General features: G+C 40.2%; 1 protein-coding gene across 1 annotated transcript in view; it reads right to left on the bottom strand.

The window, feature by feature from the left end:
• cacna1bb (calcium channel, voltage-dependent, N type, alpha 1B subunit, b) overlaps positions 1-18,819 on the bottom strand; it is a 170,358-nt gene that overhangs the window by 109,232 nt on the left and 42,307 nt on the right. Inside the window, exon 6 of the mRNA XM_077585553.1 lies at positions 865-956. Within this exon, the coding sequence (XP_077441679.1) occupies positions 865-956 (92 nt within the window). The remainder of the gene's footprint in view (positions 1-864; positions 957-18,819) is intronic.

Raw genomic sequence — 18,819 nt, 5'->3', positions numbered from 1 at the left:
TAGAAAATAATCGTCAGCCTTTTAAAATAATTGACTAAGTCTTTTTTTTGTGTGTAAAAAATATTGTTTTGCCTAAATCATCTCCTCATGATGCAAATGGTTTGATTTATTTGTGTTTTCTAAAAAATCTGGAAAAAAATGACTTTGATGACTTGCAATTATTCGAAAAGGCGCCTGTCTGTCTGTCTATCTATCTATCAATCTATATAGTTTTTTTTATTTTTAGATAAAATATTCTATAATTTAATTAATGATTTTGATTTTTTTAATGAATATTTAAATATTCAAAAAATGTCCAAATTTGTAAGTTGTTACAAAAAGAGAGATGAAAGATATATGAAAAGTTTTTAAAAATGACCTGCAAATGTCCAAAAAGTGACCATAAAATGTCCAAAAGTAAGTGGAAAAGCAGAAAATTATCTTATTTATCTTATTTTGTTGAGCCAATGAACCATTTTATCATGAGAAAACTTAAGGCACACGCGAAAAAAGACAAGAAGCCCATTAATCAATTACTAGACCCCAGTCTCGTGTTTGTATCTTTGATAGGGCCAGTAATGTACAGCTAAAGGTCAAGTGTCCAAACATAGTTCCTTTGTTCGTATCAATCCAGTGATGAACCAACAAAAGGCAAAACAATTCCCTACAAGTGTGAGGTGGGGTCTTACTTGAATTGAATAAAATGTTCCCCAAAACCTCTCCACTTGCACTAATGTACAATTTAAATGTATAATATTACAGAGAATAACAGTGTCAAAAATAAAATCAGTCAAAACAGACCCTGTGTTATTGTATGGTTTTCCATTCATGCTCAAATCAAAAAAACATTTGTGAACCCCGTAAAAAATTGAACGAATGACTTACTGGGGATCCCGGACACCAGTTTGAGAGGTCGTAGCACTCTCACAGCCCGCAGTGTTCGCAGGTCAAAGTCGGAGCCCACTTTTGCCAGGATCCTGTGCATAGAGACACCAAAACAATTACAATTTAGAGCTTGAGCTGGAGGTTAAACACATCTGCAAGATGCAGTTAATGAAGTTAGTGAAGTTGAAGGTTTTAGCTGATCACATAGACACTCAAAGGACAAACCTGTCGTTTTTAGGGATAGACCGCATTTTATGAATATCGGCATCGGGCTTTTTTTTTTTGGATGGCCGATGAATTAAAAACTGTTATTTTTGCTTCGATGGGCACTTTTCTCCTACGTCTACTCTGAGTCGGTGGCTGTTGACTCCCTGCAGCTCGCCCACAGCACCATCTGAGTGGTTGCGAGTGCAGTGCTAACAGCCAATAAGCAGCAAAAGCTCGACTCTTCTCTAGACGCTCACATGCAGAAGAAAATCAAAAGCAGACGGGCCACCGGGTAGTTAAATTTCTACAATTTGTATAAAAAAAAAGTTGCCCCTGCTAGTTGACAATGCGTTAGCTCGCGATTTAGCGTCTATTTGGGAGTTAGAATGCAGGCTAATGATTAGCCTGCGAGCTAACCGCTAGCTCACGAATTAACGGCTATTTGGGAGTTAGCGTGCGGGCTAATGATTAGCCCTTTAGCTAAGCGCTAAATAACAAATTAGCGGCTATTTGGGAGTTAGCGTGCACGTTAACAGTTAGCCCGCAAGTTTTTATTACAAAAAATGTTGACACCAACTTTTTATTTTTTCTGCAAATGAATAATTGGCTTCAAACATTGGTTATCGGCCTCCTTGACTACAGATATTCTGTATCGGTGTCGGCCCTGAAAAAAGCGTATCGTCTATCTCTAGTAATTTTCATTACAAACCTATTCCATTGTAGCCAAAAAATCTATTTATTTATTTTTCAAAAATTAGAAGAGCAAAGCATTTGAGCACCACTTAAACATATTTTGTATCCTCCCCTACATACATACACATTGGCTAAATGTGCATCTGATTACTTTTATATTGTCATGAGCTTTGAATGCATGCATTTAGCTACAGAGGTGCAACTACTGTAGGAGCGTCTGTGCTCAGGGGGACATTTTAATTTTTTTCATCACTTTCATATTTGAAAAGGGATTATGGTTCATAATAAAAGCATCTCTTGCCATTGTCATTTCTGTATACAATGGGCCAGACAGCTTTTATGTACATTTGGCACTAATGCTGGTTCTTTCTCTTTCAGAGGCGTGAGCAGTGATTGAACAAATGTGACCATGTTTATTAAAAGAGATGTATAATGCAAGATGTAGTTCATATTTGCCTGTATTTAAATTCAGTGCAACCTCACTTCCCAAATGGCACTGTTCACGAAAATAAATGTGCGACCACACACTTCCGTACCATATGTATGACAAAATTCTATTTTAAATGTGGACAAAATACGTGTAGTTTTTAGGTCAGTTTTTCATTGAACCAATGCACATCACAGTATTTATTTATACTGCAGTTCATGCTCAATGTATACAAGATCCAGCCTACAACAACAAAGTTTTGAACAATCAAAAAGTAACAACTGCGATTTTTTTTCCATTGCAAAGGGCTCTCTTGCATAAAAAAAATACTGTTCAAGGATGGTACAAAACTGCTTAAGAACAAACAAAAATTAAGTGCAAGAACTCTCAACAGCAAGTAAGCGGCATTGACAGTGCATTCATTTGTAAGTCCGTGGTAAGAAGTCTGTAGTCAAGTGGACTTGCAGCGGATAGCTACGACATGGATCTACTATTTAGAGCAGCAAGAGGCGCAATACCTGACCAGGGGTCTATTTCACAAAGCAGGTTTAGTGAGAACTCTGGGTCCATAAACCATGAAATGTGAGGTTTTCTCTGTCCCCGCCTCCTTTCAGCCGCATTCTGACATTTCATTTCCTCGTTCATAAAGTCCGCTGTGGCGAGTTTCTGCGTAAATATACGCCTATAGTCTATACCGTAGAGTCCACTTTAGGTCACGAACATGGCATGTCCTTTTGTCAATTACCCCATTGATGAAGGTGCCGCAATATTTATATATATATATATATAATTAAATATTTGTTGCGAGATTGTTAACAGACTGCGCATAGACATGCTGGCATTTCCGGACAGTTATCTTTTTGAACGGTACCATTTCACATCCCAGTCCATCACCTACATACACAACTTAATCCGTCCTTACATTTGCAACATTACCAGCCGTACGTTGTCATGCGCTCACATCACAGCATATATTGTGTGTGTGTTGTACTCAGTTTTTTCTTATAACCATTTGAATAATGTTTTCATATTTCATCTTAAGTCAAGTGCACTTCTCCCCCGCAGGATAGCACCTAAATGAAATGAATTAATGAGTTACTATTCAACAGGTTTCACCTGTAATATTATTGTGAATGCAAGGAACTACATTTAAATTTACGCATTGACCCAAGCAGCATGTTCTCCCACGCCGCTTCACTCTACGGTGAGCCGCTGCGGTGTTGCACTTTTTTTTCTAAAGACATGTTCAAATTCGCTATATGATGGCATTAAGATTTTCAATTGAGATCGGTAAAAAAAAAAACACACGTTGCCATGGTGACTCGGCGAATCGGGGCTCCATTGATGTGGTCTTTTTAGAGCAGTGGTAACTCCAGGTGAAACTATTCTGCGTTGATATAACTACCTCAAATTAGCCTTCCTGGAACCAAAAACGCAGAGTCTCTCTCAGTGTACGTCAACTTGCTGTTCAGGGTTAGTCTCAGTGTTTGTTGAACATGCTTTTTGAAATGGACCCAAGGATTCTACCATTGGCTCCAATGTGACGTAGAATTCTAGTTTCTTTTGGAACTGCCACCCAAAAAAAAAGCTCATACAACCAGAACTTGCAGCTGTCTAAACCGTGTGTGTTAACGTTTCATTAAAACACAGCCCATTTTTAACGTTATAAAGCAATTAGCAGCTCGGAGCAGCTCATGCTGGAGCTGTTTCCTTTTCTTTCGCACTGGTCTTGTTTTTGGGGTACTTTAGATAACAGTGGACACATTTGAACATCGCAGTTTGTTGAAAAAACACTTGATATTTACTATATAGTGTAATTAGTCAGGTGTTTAATTAGTAAACAGATAAACATTCTTGAACGAATATTAATGTTTGGGTTTTCTTGAAAGAATGCATATAACATTTCTCAATTGTTGGATCCTGAGCTCAGGAAACTTTTGAACTAATTTGCTTAAAAGCCATCATTCTTAAGATTACATAGAGTTTTTTTTTTTTATTGTTTTGGTAGAGAAGAAATCCTGAATAATACAATAGCCTTAAAATGATCTGAAATATACTCTTAATAAATTTCATCTCACTCAGAAGAAAAGACAGAAAAAGTTGAACGCTATAAAGGTTGATTATTGCTCCCTGGTTATTGTTGCCATGGTAACTAGTAAAGCACATTTACACTTTAGGAACCCCATCATAATGAGTGGAATCAGTAAACAGGGATGATTTTATTTTTTATTTTTTTTACAGTATTTGAATAATATAAAACATGTAACTGTATAATTAATGCACGCCCTTTAGATTTAATCCAGTCCTTCAGTAATGGATTTTTAAAGAAAAAAAAGAAAGAAAAAAAGTAATGGATTTTTAGGTTTCTTTTTATATTTTGCTCATTGCTGTATGTTATTTAGTTTAATATGTTGGTATAATTATCTCTCTGAGTAAAACTCAGGTAAGGTAAAACATCACATGAGATGGAAAAACCATGATAAAACATTATAAGGCTTGAAAAACAGAGTCCATCAAGAATTTCTCCGTCAGCATGAGCACATGCATTTACATTAAAACCATCCACCCCACCAATTAAAATGGGTCAAATATCTAAGTCTTAGATTCTAAGACATCAATAGAAAAGAACACTGGTCCGTAGAGCTGTTGAGGTCAAATTAAAATCCAGAAGAGAAATAAATAGTTATTGTGACATGGAAAGGAATACAGGAATGAAAATAAGATAAGTCAAAAACTTCTACCCATCCCACTCTTATGACTTCCAAAATCAATAACTCACTTTGCCCTGTTAAGTGCACGTGTGTGTGTGTGTGCGTGCGTGCGTGCGTGCGTGCGTGTGTGTGCGTGTGCGTGTGTGTGTGTGTGTGTGTGTGTGTGTGTGTGTGTGTGTTGGGCTGATTTGATGGCTGTGTAGACAGACAGTCTGGGCAAGGATTCGTCAGAAGAAGGAGCTATATAACTTTTAATATTTCTTTATCAACCCTGCAATATGTCCATGTGGGCGCCAGACAGCAGCACCGGAAATATGTACTGTGATTGTATCGTCTATCAAGTACACACCGTCGTCGTCACTTCCCTCAAGTGATGAATACAAAAGTGAAAACATTCTTAGCAGCCATGGTTGACTTTTAAAAATAAGTACACAAATATGCAAAAGTTTGAATGTTCGAGAGAAGAAATATACAGGCCATACCAAAAGATATAAACCATTTATCAACAGTCTCTGAAAAACCCGTGAAATTGTGAAGTACAACCCAAGATAAACCCGGTAATGTATGAATTTTAGACCCAAATACAAATCCTCGATATAGTGAATCCATGAACACAAAATATGTTTTTCTGTTTACACGGCTTTGTGGAGACAAACTATAACACACTGCAGAAAATAGGCTTCATCATTAGACAAAACTCATTTCATGCCAATTAGACATACAATCTTGTAGAAGGAAACGAGCAAACCAATCATCAGTTCAATATGTCAGATCCTGTTTGTGATGTGTGTGTGTGTGTGTGTGTGCGTTCATTTGTTTGTGTGCGTGTGTGTTGTGGCCCTGATGCAATGTGATACAAGCAGACAACTGTGACAGAGGCAGGAGAAGCCACAATGCGCATGAGGACGGTGGGAGTGGGTACACACGAAGTCATTGTAGCTGCCAGAGACACTTGCCATCAAACATGGCTGCTGTTGTACAGCCCGGATTCAAAATTGACACGCCCTGCCTAGTGGATATCCACCAAGCCTTGCTGTCTAGTCATGAACAGAGGGACTTGGCGTGGGGGTACTTACACTTATTATGAAGCCCCGTTGTTAAATACAGAATATTCAGAATGGTTCATGCGCAAACATGTTTTCAGAAATAGGCAGCTCACAAAAAAATGTATGTGGTTGTTTAATTTCACACTTTTTTTTTCTTTTCTTTTTTTTCAGGAAAGCTCAGTATTGTTCATTCGATTTGACATCATCATTGCTCTCCTTTTTTTATTTTTTATTTAAAAAAAATATATATATATATATATTTTTTTTCTTTTTTTTTCTTTTTTTTTTGTATGTGGGTGAGTATGTGGAAGTGCGTGTGTGTGTGCGTGCGTGCGTGCGTGCGAGCGTGTATCCATCAGTTCACCTAAAGCCTATTAAAAAAAATCCCATACTAATAATATAATATAATAATAAATTGCCAAATGCAGAAACATCAATGTAAGTTATCACGATGTGGTGGCTCTCGCTAACAGACAGAATTAAGTAACCAGAATTAGGTTAAAAAATTCTATATACGTAGACCATGTTTCTATAAATTTTGATATTTGGTTTTTATTTGAGGCAGATATTTTTTCCATTAAAATGTGATTTATGAGGAGGTTAGACCATTGGTCGATATTCCGAGTTTGTTTATTTTTCCAGTTAACAAGAATTGTTTTCTTTGCGATAGTAAGGGCTACAAGTGTAGATTGAAATTGTTTATGTGGTAAGTCAACTGTTGTTAGGTCACCTAGCAAACACAAGTTTGGAGATAAAGGTATCCTACAGTCCAAAATAGCGGAAAGTTTAATTTCACACTTAATAAGTGGGTATGCCCTCCAGATGGTTAGTTTTCCATAATAATCTGCCATTCAATTAATGATTCATCCGTTTATTGCTATACTAATTCATGTTACTAAATGCATGCTGTAATGAATACAACACAAGCCAAGTATAAAATGCCCAACGTAGGAAAAGCCACAAGCTGCGAGGGGAAAGTTTGAAAATGTTTTTTTCTTTTTTAATGTTCCAAAGTAAATTGTCAATCCTCAGAAGGCAGCGTGAGTAATTTGACGGATTAATATGAATGTGCAGCATTTAGGCATTGTTTCTCATTACAAGTTTTATGGATGCTTGGGAAAATGTGTGTTTTGTTGTTGCCCTCATTTTTAGAAATCAATTTGGCCTCTCTGGTTCATAGAAAGTTACATTTAAAACTGCATTGTGTTCACTCAGTATGCAATTTAAAGTAAATGCTGAAGAATTATCCTGCTCAAAAATGTTGACAGGACACAGAAATGGAAAGAATGGGATTTTGGTAGAAGGCACGGATTTGAATTGAGAAAACAATTTTCCTTTTACCGTCATAATGGTTTGGTTTAATAATAATATTCATGCATCCATCCATGGGTGAGTTGAAGCCTATCATAGCTGACCTTGGGATAACCGGGGGTACGCTCTGGAATGTCACAGTCAATCAAAAGGCACATATAAGCAAATATTCATATTCACATTCACACCTAGGAGCAAAACTAGACTCAATTTAACCTACCAAGCATGATTTTGCAATGTGGGAGGACCCAAGATTCAAACTAAGAACCAACTGTGACACACCATCTCCATGATAACCATATACTGTAAAATTTATTTTGGTTTGGGCAATACAGAATATGAACATCAAAAATGTTTAAAACGTAATCATGAAGTAGGGAGAGGTATGCACATACAGCAAATATGAGCAGAAGTAACGTGCACACTACACATATTTATTTTTTTAACCACATGAGAGCTATTACCAAACCATTGCCAAAAGTTTGACAAAAGAGAGGCTAAGAAGATGTTGTGTGATTTATGTCTTGGAATGCAACCAAGTTGCAGTTGTCTTATTTGAATCCTTTCAGGAGCAGTATAGATTCAAACATCCTGCACTCTATTTGTGTGCCCAGTGCGAGTCCGGCATGATGCACGGTTTAAGTCTGTGCAGGGGTGGGCTAGACTTAAGTTTCAGTATTTTCACAGACCAATGCAAGCGAGCCCAGTGTGGCACATTTAATAAAAGGATGTTTTGTATGGGGAGAGATTCTTCTCAAAATTATTCACATATATAGTTGTGATTTATGTTTTAATGTTTCTAATGAACACATCTCTAAGCAGTGATCAAGTGTGAGAGTAAAATGACATAATTATTGAAATTATTATAATGTTAATATAAATAAACTTTAACAAACTTTAGTGTTATTTGTGGATGCCTGCTTATTAGTGTCGGATATTTTCACACACAATAAAAAAAAAAGTAAACGGGGAATGTGCATGGTGAATTACCAATGGAATAATTGATTCTCAAATGATTCGTTGGTGACAAACCAAAATCAAACTTATTTTAAACAGTGATTAAAAATATAATAATATACAGTACATGTTTTTCAGATGCTGTACTTAAAAAAACAAAAACAATACATTGTTCTCAACTTCTTTTAAAGTGGGTCGTGACTTTGCAACAGTAGGAAAATGCAGGTCCCAGTGTGACAACATCGAGAACAACTTCTGTAGAGGAATAAAGTTAGAACCCATTTTACAGTGTTTCTCTTAAAATGAAAACAAGTAATAAAAGGAAGGCGAGAGGTGAAATCATACACACCAATACAAACATACAAAGTGGGATTAATATAAAGCCAGACAGTAAGGATATTGTTATTGACGGCTTTATTTATATATATTTTTTTATTATCTCTGCCAGAGCCAAGAAATCTTATATGTAAACATAAGATGGACCCAAAAAAAGATCTTGCCACTTCACAACTTTCAACAAAGACCAAGGAGCTTCATATCAAAATGTTCTCTGTGTGAGCGCCACTTTATAGAAATATTCTTGATGTTCGACATTTTTCTTTTTTGTCTTGGGGTTCATCACGTGGCATTGAATTGGTAATTGGTATGACTACCTCTGTATAGTCGGTCCTACACATTACACATTGCATTAAGTGAAGTCAACAGCAGCATGACGTGTATGAGAAATACTCACTTGGGGTTAATTTGTATTTAAGAATACATCCTTGTGGAACTCTTATCAGTAATTTGAATGTCAGTCCCAATGACTAATATTTTTTTTCTTTATTAATCCAAATGAAGGACTTGCGTCTTTATGTACTACTGCTAACAATATGTAAGGCTGTCTACAAAAGTGGACTCTGAAGAAGAGTGACTCAGACTGAGATAATATACTCTCCTTTTAACCACTCAAGTGAGATCATGTGTGTTAAATTGCACATTACATCTTCAAGGAGGTGATCCTGGAAATGTATTTTCCTGAGAGTTTCGAAAAGCTTTGGATTCACATGAATTGACATTGACAGACAAAGACTACACAGACTTGTCTGTTTAAGTTGCAATTTAAACAATTGAAAACACAGAATTTCTGTTTATTCAGTGTGCATATGACAGGCGTGTGCCCTAATGTTTAAAATCAATTGATGCCAGGTTTCATTTGGGTGGCATTCCAAGGTCCGCAGATAAACAGCTGTAGACTTTAATCACTGATCAGCCATGTTTTAAAGCCAGTGAAAGGCCTCAGGAATTCACTGTTCCTGGAAACCAGACATGAGATGTGACTGAGAAAAGAAAATTAAGTGAAGTGAAGCTAAATGAAATTTGCTCTGCTTCAGGCATGCAATGTTTTACGGGTGATGGAGGATGTGATCTATGCAAATGAATTTACTCTCCGTTGACAAATTTGACTTTTCAGCACACATGGCAGTCAGCAAATCTCAGCCGAGTCCTCCAGATATACAGAACTAATCAGAGGAGTACACATAAGAACGAAAGGTTTACTCATGATTGGGTATTGTTTATAAGAGCTCTCAAGTATTTGTCAGAATTAATATCACATTACCATGAATTTCAGGCATCCATTTAAACTAATATACAGTACAGGGAAAAGCCAACAGAATATTTTAAGGAAAAGGCAGATTTTTTTCTCTCAAAAAAATAAAAATAAAAAGGAAAAGGCAGATTAAAGAAAAAAAAAGAAGAAGTGATGTTTAATGGACCGTCATAACAAATAGGCAGGCCAGACCCATGACCAAAAAGCAAAGTAAACTTACAAAGCTAGTTGTTTGACAGGGAGTCAGTTCCACCACATGAAAATCACACTCATGTTTTCGATGATGATTGGTTGCTATGTTTTCTGAGTGGCCATGCATCCTGTATATATCAGTGTGAGCCTTGGCAATGATTTATGATGCCACCAGTACATAAAGTTGTGCTTAAAAGTTTACATATCTTTTGGGTATACAGTACGTCTTATATGTCAATTTATCAGTGCACTGTGTGATGAGAAAAAAACTTAATGCCCATAAAGTCCCAAATACTGTGGCAAATAAACTGTTTTGATATTTTCAGAGGTTGAAGTTGACATGAGTAGAAATGTGCATGTGAATATTGGTGACGATTTATAACATTTTTGTGTCACTAAGCGACATTTAGCTTTTGTGCTTTTACAGTTGTGCTCATAAGTTTACATACCGCAAAGGTATGTAATCAAGCTGACAGCAGCAGTGAAAACTAAGACCTAAATCATTTCAATACTACGACAAGCTATGGGCGGCACGGTGGATCACTAGTTAGCACTTCCGCCTCCCAGTGCGAAGGGCGTGAGATCGAGTCCAGGCTTTGGCCTTCCTGGGTGGAGTTTGCATGTTCTCCCCGTGCTTGCGTGGGTGTGATTGTGAGTGTGGATGGTTGTTTGTCTCTGTGTGCCCTGCAATTGGCTGGCAACCAGTTCAGGGTGTACCCCGCCTATTGCCCAAAGCCAGCTGGGATAGGCTCCAGCGCCCCCCGCGACCCTTTTGAGGACAAGCGGTTAAGAAAATGGATGGATGGATGGACAACAAGCTATGCTAAATAAACTAACCTAATGCTATGCTGATAAATCACTAACCTGAAAACCGGTTTAAAGATGTTTGCAAAATGCTACTACTACAACTCTCTAAGGGGGCGTGTAAAGATGCATGCACGAGACTGAGCCGGTGGTTGGCATAGCGACTACATCATATTCTAGAGACGATGTAGTAAATCACTCCTTGTCCATTAAGAGGACAAAGCCAGATTGTGTTCATCCCAGTGTCTAACCTGAAGATGGCACCACGCAGACAGTTCCATCCATCCATTATCTGCCGCTTATCCAGAGTCGGGTAGTGGGGGCAGTTGCTTTAGCAGGGAAAAACCAGATGCCCAAGCCACCTCAACTGGCTCTTCTCAGCGTGGAGGAGCAGCGGCTCGACTCTGAGTCGCTTCCAGATGACCAAGCTTCTCACCCTATCTGTAAGGGAGAGCCCGGATTTTTCATTTTGGGCGCTTGTATCCCGGACCATAGATGAAGGTAGGAACGTAGATCGACCGGTAAATCGAGAGCTTCAGCTCCTTCTTCACTACAATGGGCCAATACATCACAGCAGACTGATCTCGGACACTCTGCTGCAAACCACTCCAGCGAGAATCGGAGATCGCAGCTTGAAGAAGCCATCAGCACCACATCATCTGCAAAAAGCATAGATGCTACACCAAACCGGACACCCTCCACGCCCCAGCTGCGCCTAGAAATTCTGTTCATAACAGGTTATGAACAGAATCAGTAACAAAGGGCTACCTTGGCAGAGACCCAACCCTCACTAGAAACAAATCTGACTTAGTGCCGGCAATGCGGATCAAACTCGTACAGGGACCGAACAGCCCGTATCAGGGAGTTTAGTACCCCATGCTCACAAAGTACCCCCCCCCCCCCCCCCCACACACACACACAGAACTCCCCCAAGGGACACGGTCGAACGCCTTCTCCAATTCCACAAAACACATGTAGACTGTTTGGTGAACTTCCATGAACCCTTGAAGACCCTGCCGAGGGTGTAGAGCTGGTCAACTGTTCCACGGCTGGGATGAAAACCACACTGCTCCTGCTGAATTCGAGATTCAAACTCTCAACAGACCCTTCTCTCCAGCACCCCTGAAAAGACCTTACCAGGGAGGCTGAGGAGTGTGGGGACCACCACCCCGGTCTTCCAATCCAGAGGCACTGTCCCCGATGTCCATGCGATGTTGTAGAGGCGTGTCAACCTCGACAGCCCTACAACATCCAGAGCCTTTAGGAACTCCGGACGGATCTCACCCATCCCCGAGACTTTACCACCGAGAATCTTTTTAACCACCTCGCTGACTTTAAACCCCAGAGATAGGAGAGCCCACCTCAGAGTCACTAGACTCTGCTTCCTCAAAGGAAGGTGTATTGGTGGAATTGAGGAGATCTTCGTAGTATTATCCCCACTGACTCACGACGTTCCAAGTTGAGGTCAGCAGCGCATCTCCACTATACACAGTGTTAGTGGTGCACTGCTTCCCTCTTCTGAGAAGCTGGATGGTGGACAAGAATTTCCTTGAAGCCGTCCGGAAGTCATTTTTCATGGCCACACCCACACACAGACAGTTTTTGCCCCAAATTTAAGCTCTCAACAATGACCAGGACATGTAGACAGCATTAGTAGATAATGTACCGGTTTATAAAGGTTATCAGCAAAAAAATACATAAATAAATAATTAAGAATTAGTGATGAGTATCCCTTTAAGCCAGCAAAATCGCTACTGACGTTACTTCGTTTCATTGATCAAAAACTCTGGGGAGAAAAATATCAATCTCTCTAAAACTAGAGCCACTTCAAAGAAATGGATCTCATTTTCATACTCAGAAGCACAGAGTGGCTAGGGGTCACCAAAGGTGGATTTCACACAGTGTGCCATTCAAGCTAGGACCACCCCCACCACACGCATGCACACACACACACACACACCAGGCAACAGCTAATCAATTTTGAAAATGAACCTGTGTGGTCAGCTCAGTTCTGCACATCACCCGCCCATAAATCAAAAAGTCTATACAAGACCATTAGTGGGAGCTATTAACAATGCAGTAATCAGCCTTCTTTTCATTAGCAATGACAAGCAAAAAATAACACAGTATTGAAGAAATCCTAGCACCCATGTCTATTTTGGCTAGAATACAATAATGACTGTATGTATGAACATTAGGTTGACAGGTTAAGGACAATGGCTAAAATTAGCATACTGTAGAATAAAACATTGTGTAGCCCCACCTAAAAATGACAGGGTCATGTTGCAGGGACTATAGCCACAATGCACCCAACTACAGAACATCATGAAAGATATCGGTAACAACATCATCTGGAGTCATTGACTAAAACAAATAAGATACATATGGTACACATGGTAGTTCATTTATATAGTGCTGTACTTTTACACCTTACAAAGCTCTCAAGGCGCTTTACATTCAACTACTCAATCACCTACTGATGACATAGCATCAGGAGCAACAGGGAATGCTTTATGACGTGAAGCCTCGCAAAAATACACCAAAAAAATATACAGTCGACGGACGTGAATGTGCATCAGTCGGTTAGTCAGTCCGTATATTTATTTGAGACTTCGCATCATTGTGCATTCGCCAAAAGGTAGGCGTCATCCACAACGGGAAAAAATGAGAGACGGAAGTGCCCAGCTCTGCTAACACCATAGTTTCAGAATTGGAGGTGTTGTTCTCATCCAAACTATTTGACACTCGGCTGCGTACCGCTACAGTGAGAGTTGAAGATCGCAGCTTGAATTCAACAGAACCACATCATCTGCATCTTATAAATTGATTCTGAGATGTACAGACAATAACATCTTAGGAAGACCACATCCACAGATATGTTCAGTGACATAAAATACATTTGAAATCATAGTTACCATATACAATTTATTTACCGGTAAACGGAGAAAAATATAATTAAACATTTTTCATTCATAAGTACAACATTTATTATACTTAGTATTTGTATGACTGATTTCTTCTGCAATGGCATCAAAAAAGTTAATAATGGTTAATGTTTTAGTTTTGTCTCACTTCTTTCTGTTATTCACACAGAATCATGGATGGGTGCATGTGACAATGTCAGAAACATCACGATAATCCTCCCTCATGTCATCAAATCAAGAGAAGAGGCACTTTATACACAGCATCATAGACATGAATTAGTAACATTATCCACATGTGCGCAACAAAAACACCATGTCTGTGGCTCATCTTGTATGATGTAAGCCTTCCTCCTAACCTCCCACTCTTAGCCTGTAATGTGGTGCTATTGTGTTGGTGAAGTGGAGCTGAAGAGAGAGCGGGAAGCCTCACCACAGAGTTACTAATGCACGGTGTAACACATCACATGCACGCTCACCCCAGACAGTGACACTGACACTTTTAGCGGTTCACTCTAGTGTACAAATCTTAACCCATATTTGTCGACCTGATGTTCTTGGACCCATCCTTGAGGTGTTAACCTTATAGTGGTGGAGGGGTTTGCCTGTCCCAAAGATCCTAAGAGCTAAATTGGTTTTATGCTCCGGATGGGGTCACCGAGGTGATGGGCAAGACAAAACATGGCTCTAAACCCTCTATTACAAAAACACATTTTAGAACACTCACCCAGATACAGGTCACTGTGGACCCCCTCAAGAGCTATGTAGGGCTCAATGGCAAGTGCCTTGTGGCCAGGCCAGCATTCATGTGACCCCGTAGAGAAGACATGGGTCCCCCTCATGGGCTCACTGCAGCTTGTGGTCCACTCCTGAATTGCCCCAGTGAGAGGCACCAAGCAGATGTGGGCATACTTAATGCCACCCAACTTGATATTTGTACATTGAGGTTCATCGCCAGTAACTCATTAAGGCTCTAGATGTTGCAGGGCTGTTTTAGTAAGTGTGTGGACATTGGGGACAATACCTCTGGATTAGCAGACTGGGGTCATTATCCTTATTTTAAAGAATGTTGACAAGAGTGTTTGTTCGATGTACAGTGGGATCTCACTCTTTAGCCTCCCGGTCAAGTATATTCAGATGTTCCGGAGAGAAGGTCCGTTGGGATGTTGAACCTGAAATTCAAGAGGAGCAGTGTGGATTTCATCCAAGCTCCGGAGCAGTGGACCAACTCTACCCATTCAGCAGGTTCCTGGAGGGGGCATGGGAGTTCTTCTAAGTCTATGTGTGCTTTGTGGACCTGGCAAAGGTGTTCAACAGTGTCCCTTGGAGAGTCCTGTGGGGAGTGTCGGGTAGCAGACTCTCAAATACAGGTCGTTTGGTCCCTGTACATAAGGTGCCAGAATTAAGTCTGCATTGCCAGCAACACAGTAAGCCTTTGCCAAAGTTGCCCCTTATCATTATTCTGGTCACAACCTTAATGGACAGAATTTTTAGGCACGTTATTACATCCCTTTGCAGGTGATGTGGTTCTGTTAGCTTCATCAAACCGTGATTTTCAACTCTCATCGGAGCAATTTGCAGCTGAATGTGAAAGGCCATGGTCCTCACTTGGAAATGGATGTTCAGGATTTATCCCACTGGAATGATGCCAAAGGAAGACCCCACCTTGAAGAGACCATGTACTGTGTATGTGTCTCTGGTAGCCTGGGCTTCTCTACTGATGGACGGGAAAGTTCAATTCTACCAACTCTGTAACAGTTCTCACATTTATTATCTTACTAGGAAATGTCAATGTTAAGTAATGAATTACCTCAATAGTTTTTGTTGACAACCAGAAAAAAATGAGGTAATAGAGTTTTAATGATGAAGGGTACAATTTATTCGAGGTGGAAAGAGATCATTATCCCTGATTTGAGCTGATCGAAGTCATGTGCTAGAATATTGAGCTACTTATTCTTTTCCAACTCTGGAGAGGTGTTATAACAACAACACTGAATATCAAGAAAACAAAGAAAAATGTAGCAGAACTAGAAGAAGTTCCGATCATAATTTTAAAAAATGCACTTTTAAGATTCCTTGACAGTCCTCCCTCATGTCCCCTCCCTCACCCGTTTAGAAATGTGTCACTATTCACAGCATGCTTCAAGGTCTCAGAAGTCCGAAATCAGTGACCCCCTTTCCCCTAGATTGACACTTTTGTACACTTAATATGCGGAAGGAGAAAGCGATGCGCAATTGCTTCATTTTTCCCAGTCAGAGGATCAGATTTCATTCTTAGAATTTCGCCGTCCATTTTTACAGCAATTATCATGTTCAACCTCATAGGTTAGCTGACATAGGGTAAGCAAAGAATAGGGCAAATAGAACGCATTGAGAAGCACAGGAATTGTGACTTTAACCAGCTGATAGAGGGAGAACAACAGGCAACTTGAAGAGAACCGGTGACGGAAGACGAGCTTGCAAGAGAGAATCAAATCAATTAGTAGGCCCTGTTTACCATCTGGCACAGTGCCTGGGAGCAAGTCTAGGAGGGAGTTTGTTTCAGTCTGTTTGCCCAGCAGTATGAAGAAACCCTGACGTATGTGACATGCACACAAAATGATATGTTTTGATGTAGAAAACCATCAATAGGTAAAAGAAAACAATGGATTTCACAAAATGTGCAGTGGACTTAAGAATCAATACCGTTAACAACCAACATTACATGGAAAAATAGTTACATTCAGTATAAACAGTGTTTAGTTTCAAGAGAGAACTATTGATTGTTGTAATGAACTTTATTGAATTACTAGAAAGCAAGCTCAGTGCAGTGATACGTAGCATAATATTGCATTGTTGTCTATGGGTCTCAGTATTGTAGAAGCACTCATTGTCTCAATGCTTTCTGCACCTGATTTCTTAGCGCGTGTCAAGATATGGTGTGCGTGGATGAGGCTGGTCGCCATGAATGAACGGGGCGAGTTGAGGCTGGTCGCTATGACTGGACGGGGCGGTAGGAGACTGGTCGCCATGACAGGACTGGACGGGAGGAGGCTGGTCGCCGTGAAAGGACAGGACGGGAAATGGCTGGCTTGATTGTGGCTGGCTTGGCAGAACGTGGGCAACTTGGCAGAACGTGGGCGACTTGGCTAAGACGTGGACAATTAGTCTGAGACCTGGACGACTAGACTGAGACCTGGACGGCTAGACTGAGACCTGGATGACTAGACTGAGACCTGGACGACTAGACTGAGACCTGGACGACTAGACTGAGACCTGGACGACTAGACTGAGACCTGGACAACTAAACTGAGACACAGATCACTTAACTGTGACGAGGGCTTAGCTTGATGCGACGAGAAACACAGACCCCCTCACGTGACATCGACAATGCTCCCACATAGACTGGACAAAAACAACAGACTACGTCCACACGAAGGCCAGTTTCAATGTATCCTCACAAGTTTCTTACCGTTTAGGCCATCCGTCCTCATGACAGCGCAGTTTCGGAGCTTGAAACCGATCACTTTTGAAACCGGGCTCCAGAATGGAAAGATTTCAAAACGCGCCACGTACGCGTCTGTCTGGACAACATATGCAGGATACTCCTCCAGTGATGATGTAATGGTCGCAGCTCGATAACGACGCATTGTCGCAGATAGATGACATATGCGGCAATTCTCGCGTGACTGCTCGCAAACCATCAGTCTGTAGCTGTCATAGTTATTTTGCGCAGCCTCCTTAGCTTGCTTATGCTTTTGCAGCAAAACATTTTGCTTCTTTACTCCCACGTTCAACAAGCAGTGTTGTACTTGAATCACCCGGCATTGTCACTTCTCATGTGTTTGTCTTTTTCATGTTGTTTTGATACATGCAACACCATGTTTGCTCTTTAGATTGCAATAAATTTAGAAGAAAAAAAGACTTGGCAAATACATTATTACAGCCGTTAAACATCCTCAGCGTCTTCTTTTGGACACACGTGAGTCATGAAATGCTTCTGTGTGTATGAGATTTATTTGGGGAACGAATCCGGCCTTGCTTCCGTCTGGACGGGACCTAAATACACCAACACTAATGAGACACACCTGGGGAACACAATAGGCTGAGGGCACTGATTGGTCACACACACTGGGAAGGGAATAGACACACAGGTGGACATGATCCGACATAACGAGACAGGCGAAGAACTAAGGAACACATGACAAACACCAATCACAGATGAACACAACAAACTCACCCAAAATAAACAAAACCCCAGCCCCTACAAAACCGAAACATTGGAAATGGTGAGGCAAGCCTTTAAGAGGGCTTTTGGTGGGTAGATACATCACCATCTTTGTGGTTACGCTTGTTTGAAGACTTGAGTTGTGCACTGCACATTTGATGCAATATTAATAATAATAATGTTTGTTTATTTATTTTTTTAGATCAATAAGCGGTTCGGAAAATGGATGGATGGAAAATAATTGCCCATCCTTGCAAACATAGTGGAATTGTGATGTGATTCACTATTCCAACGTCTCACAGTTTAAGGCAGGGAGGTAGTTCTTGGGTAATGATTAATATGAGGGATACGGTTTGATGAAAATGAAATACTGAATTTGCTTACACTGTATTCTCTAAACCTCTGATTCTTTCTTCCTGTAATGATCACCAGTCACCACAGGGAAAGCCAGTCACGCGCTAACTCCACACAGAAAAGTCAGAGCCGCCATTCAAACCTTTTTACTAGGGGGCAGACAAGCTAGCCACATGAAAGATGCACCACCCTCTTTTCTATCTTGCGTCTGGTGTAATTCAAAATCTACATTGAAGTCCATGAGGATTTAGGAAGAGCACAGTATAGCAAGCAGACATATAGCTTCTCATGTCTGGACACATCACCCTTTTGCTTATAAGAAACTCACTGTTTATATGAGTGTTCATGCGTGTGCAATATACGAGTATCATACTGTGGCCCTCGGATTCCGTCAGAGGGTTTGTGCACGTGTGTTGGCACGCAGTGTTGTGCTATACAATAATAATGTGCGTATGAGCCAATCCGTCTGCGCCCAGCTGCCTTAGGTTCAGCACCAGCTGGGAGAGTGGCCGTGTATTATGTTCCAAAGTGGCT

Source organism: Vanacampus margaritifer, chromosome 14 (genome assembly GCF_051991255.1).
Source record: "Vanacampus margaritifer isolate UIUO_Vmar chromosome 14, RoL_Vmar_1.0, whole genome shotgun sequence".
In the NCBI taxonomy this organism is placed as follows: domain Eukaryota; kingdom Metazoa; phylum Chordata; class Actinopteri; order Syngnathiformes; family Syngnathidae; genus Vanacampus; species Vanacampus margaritifer.
This window is presented reverse-complemented; position numbering and strand designations above follow the sequence as displayed.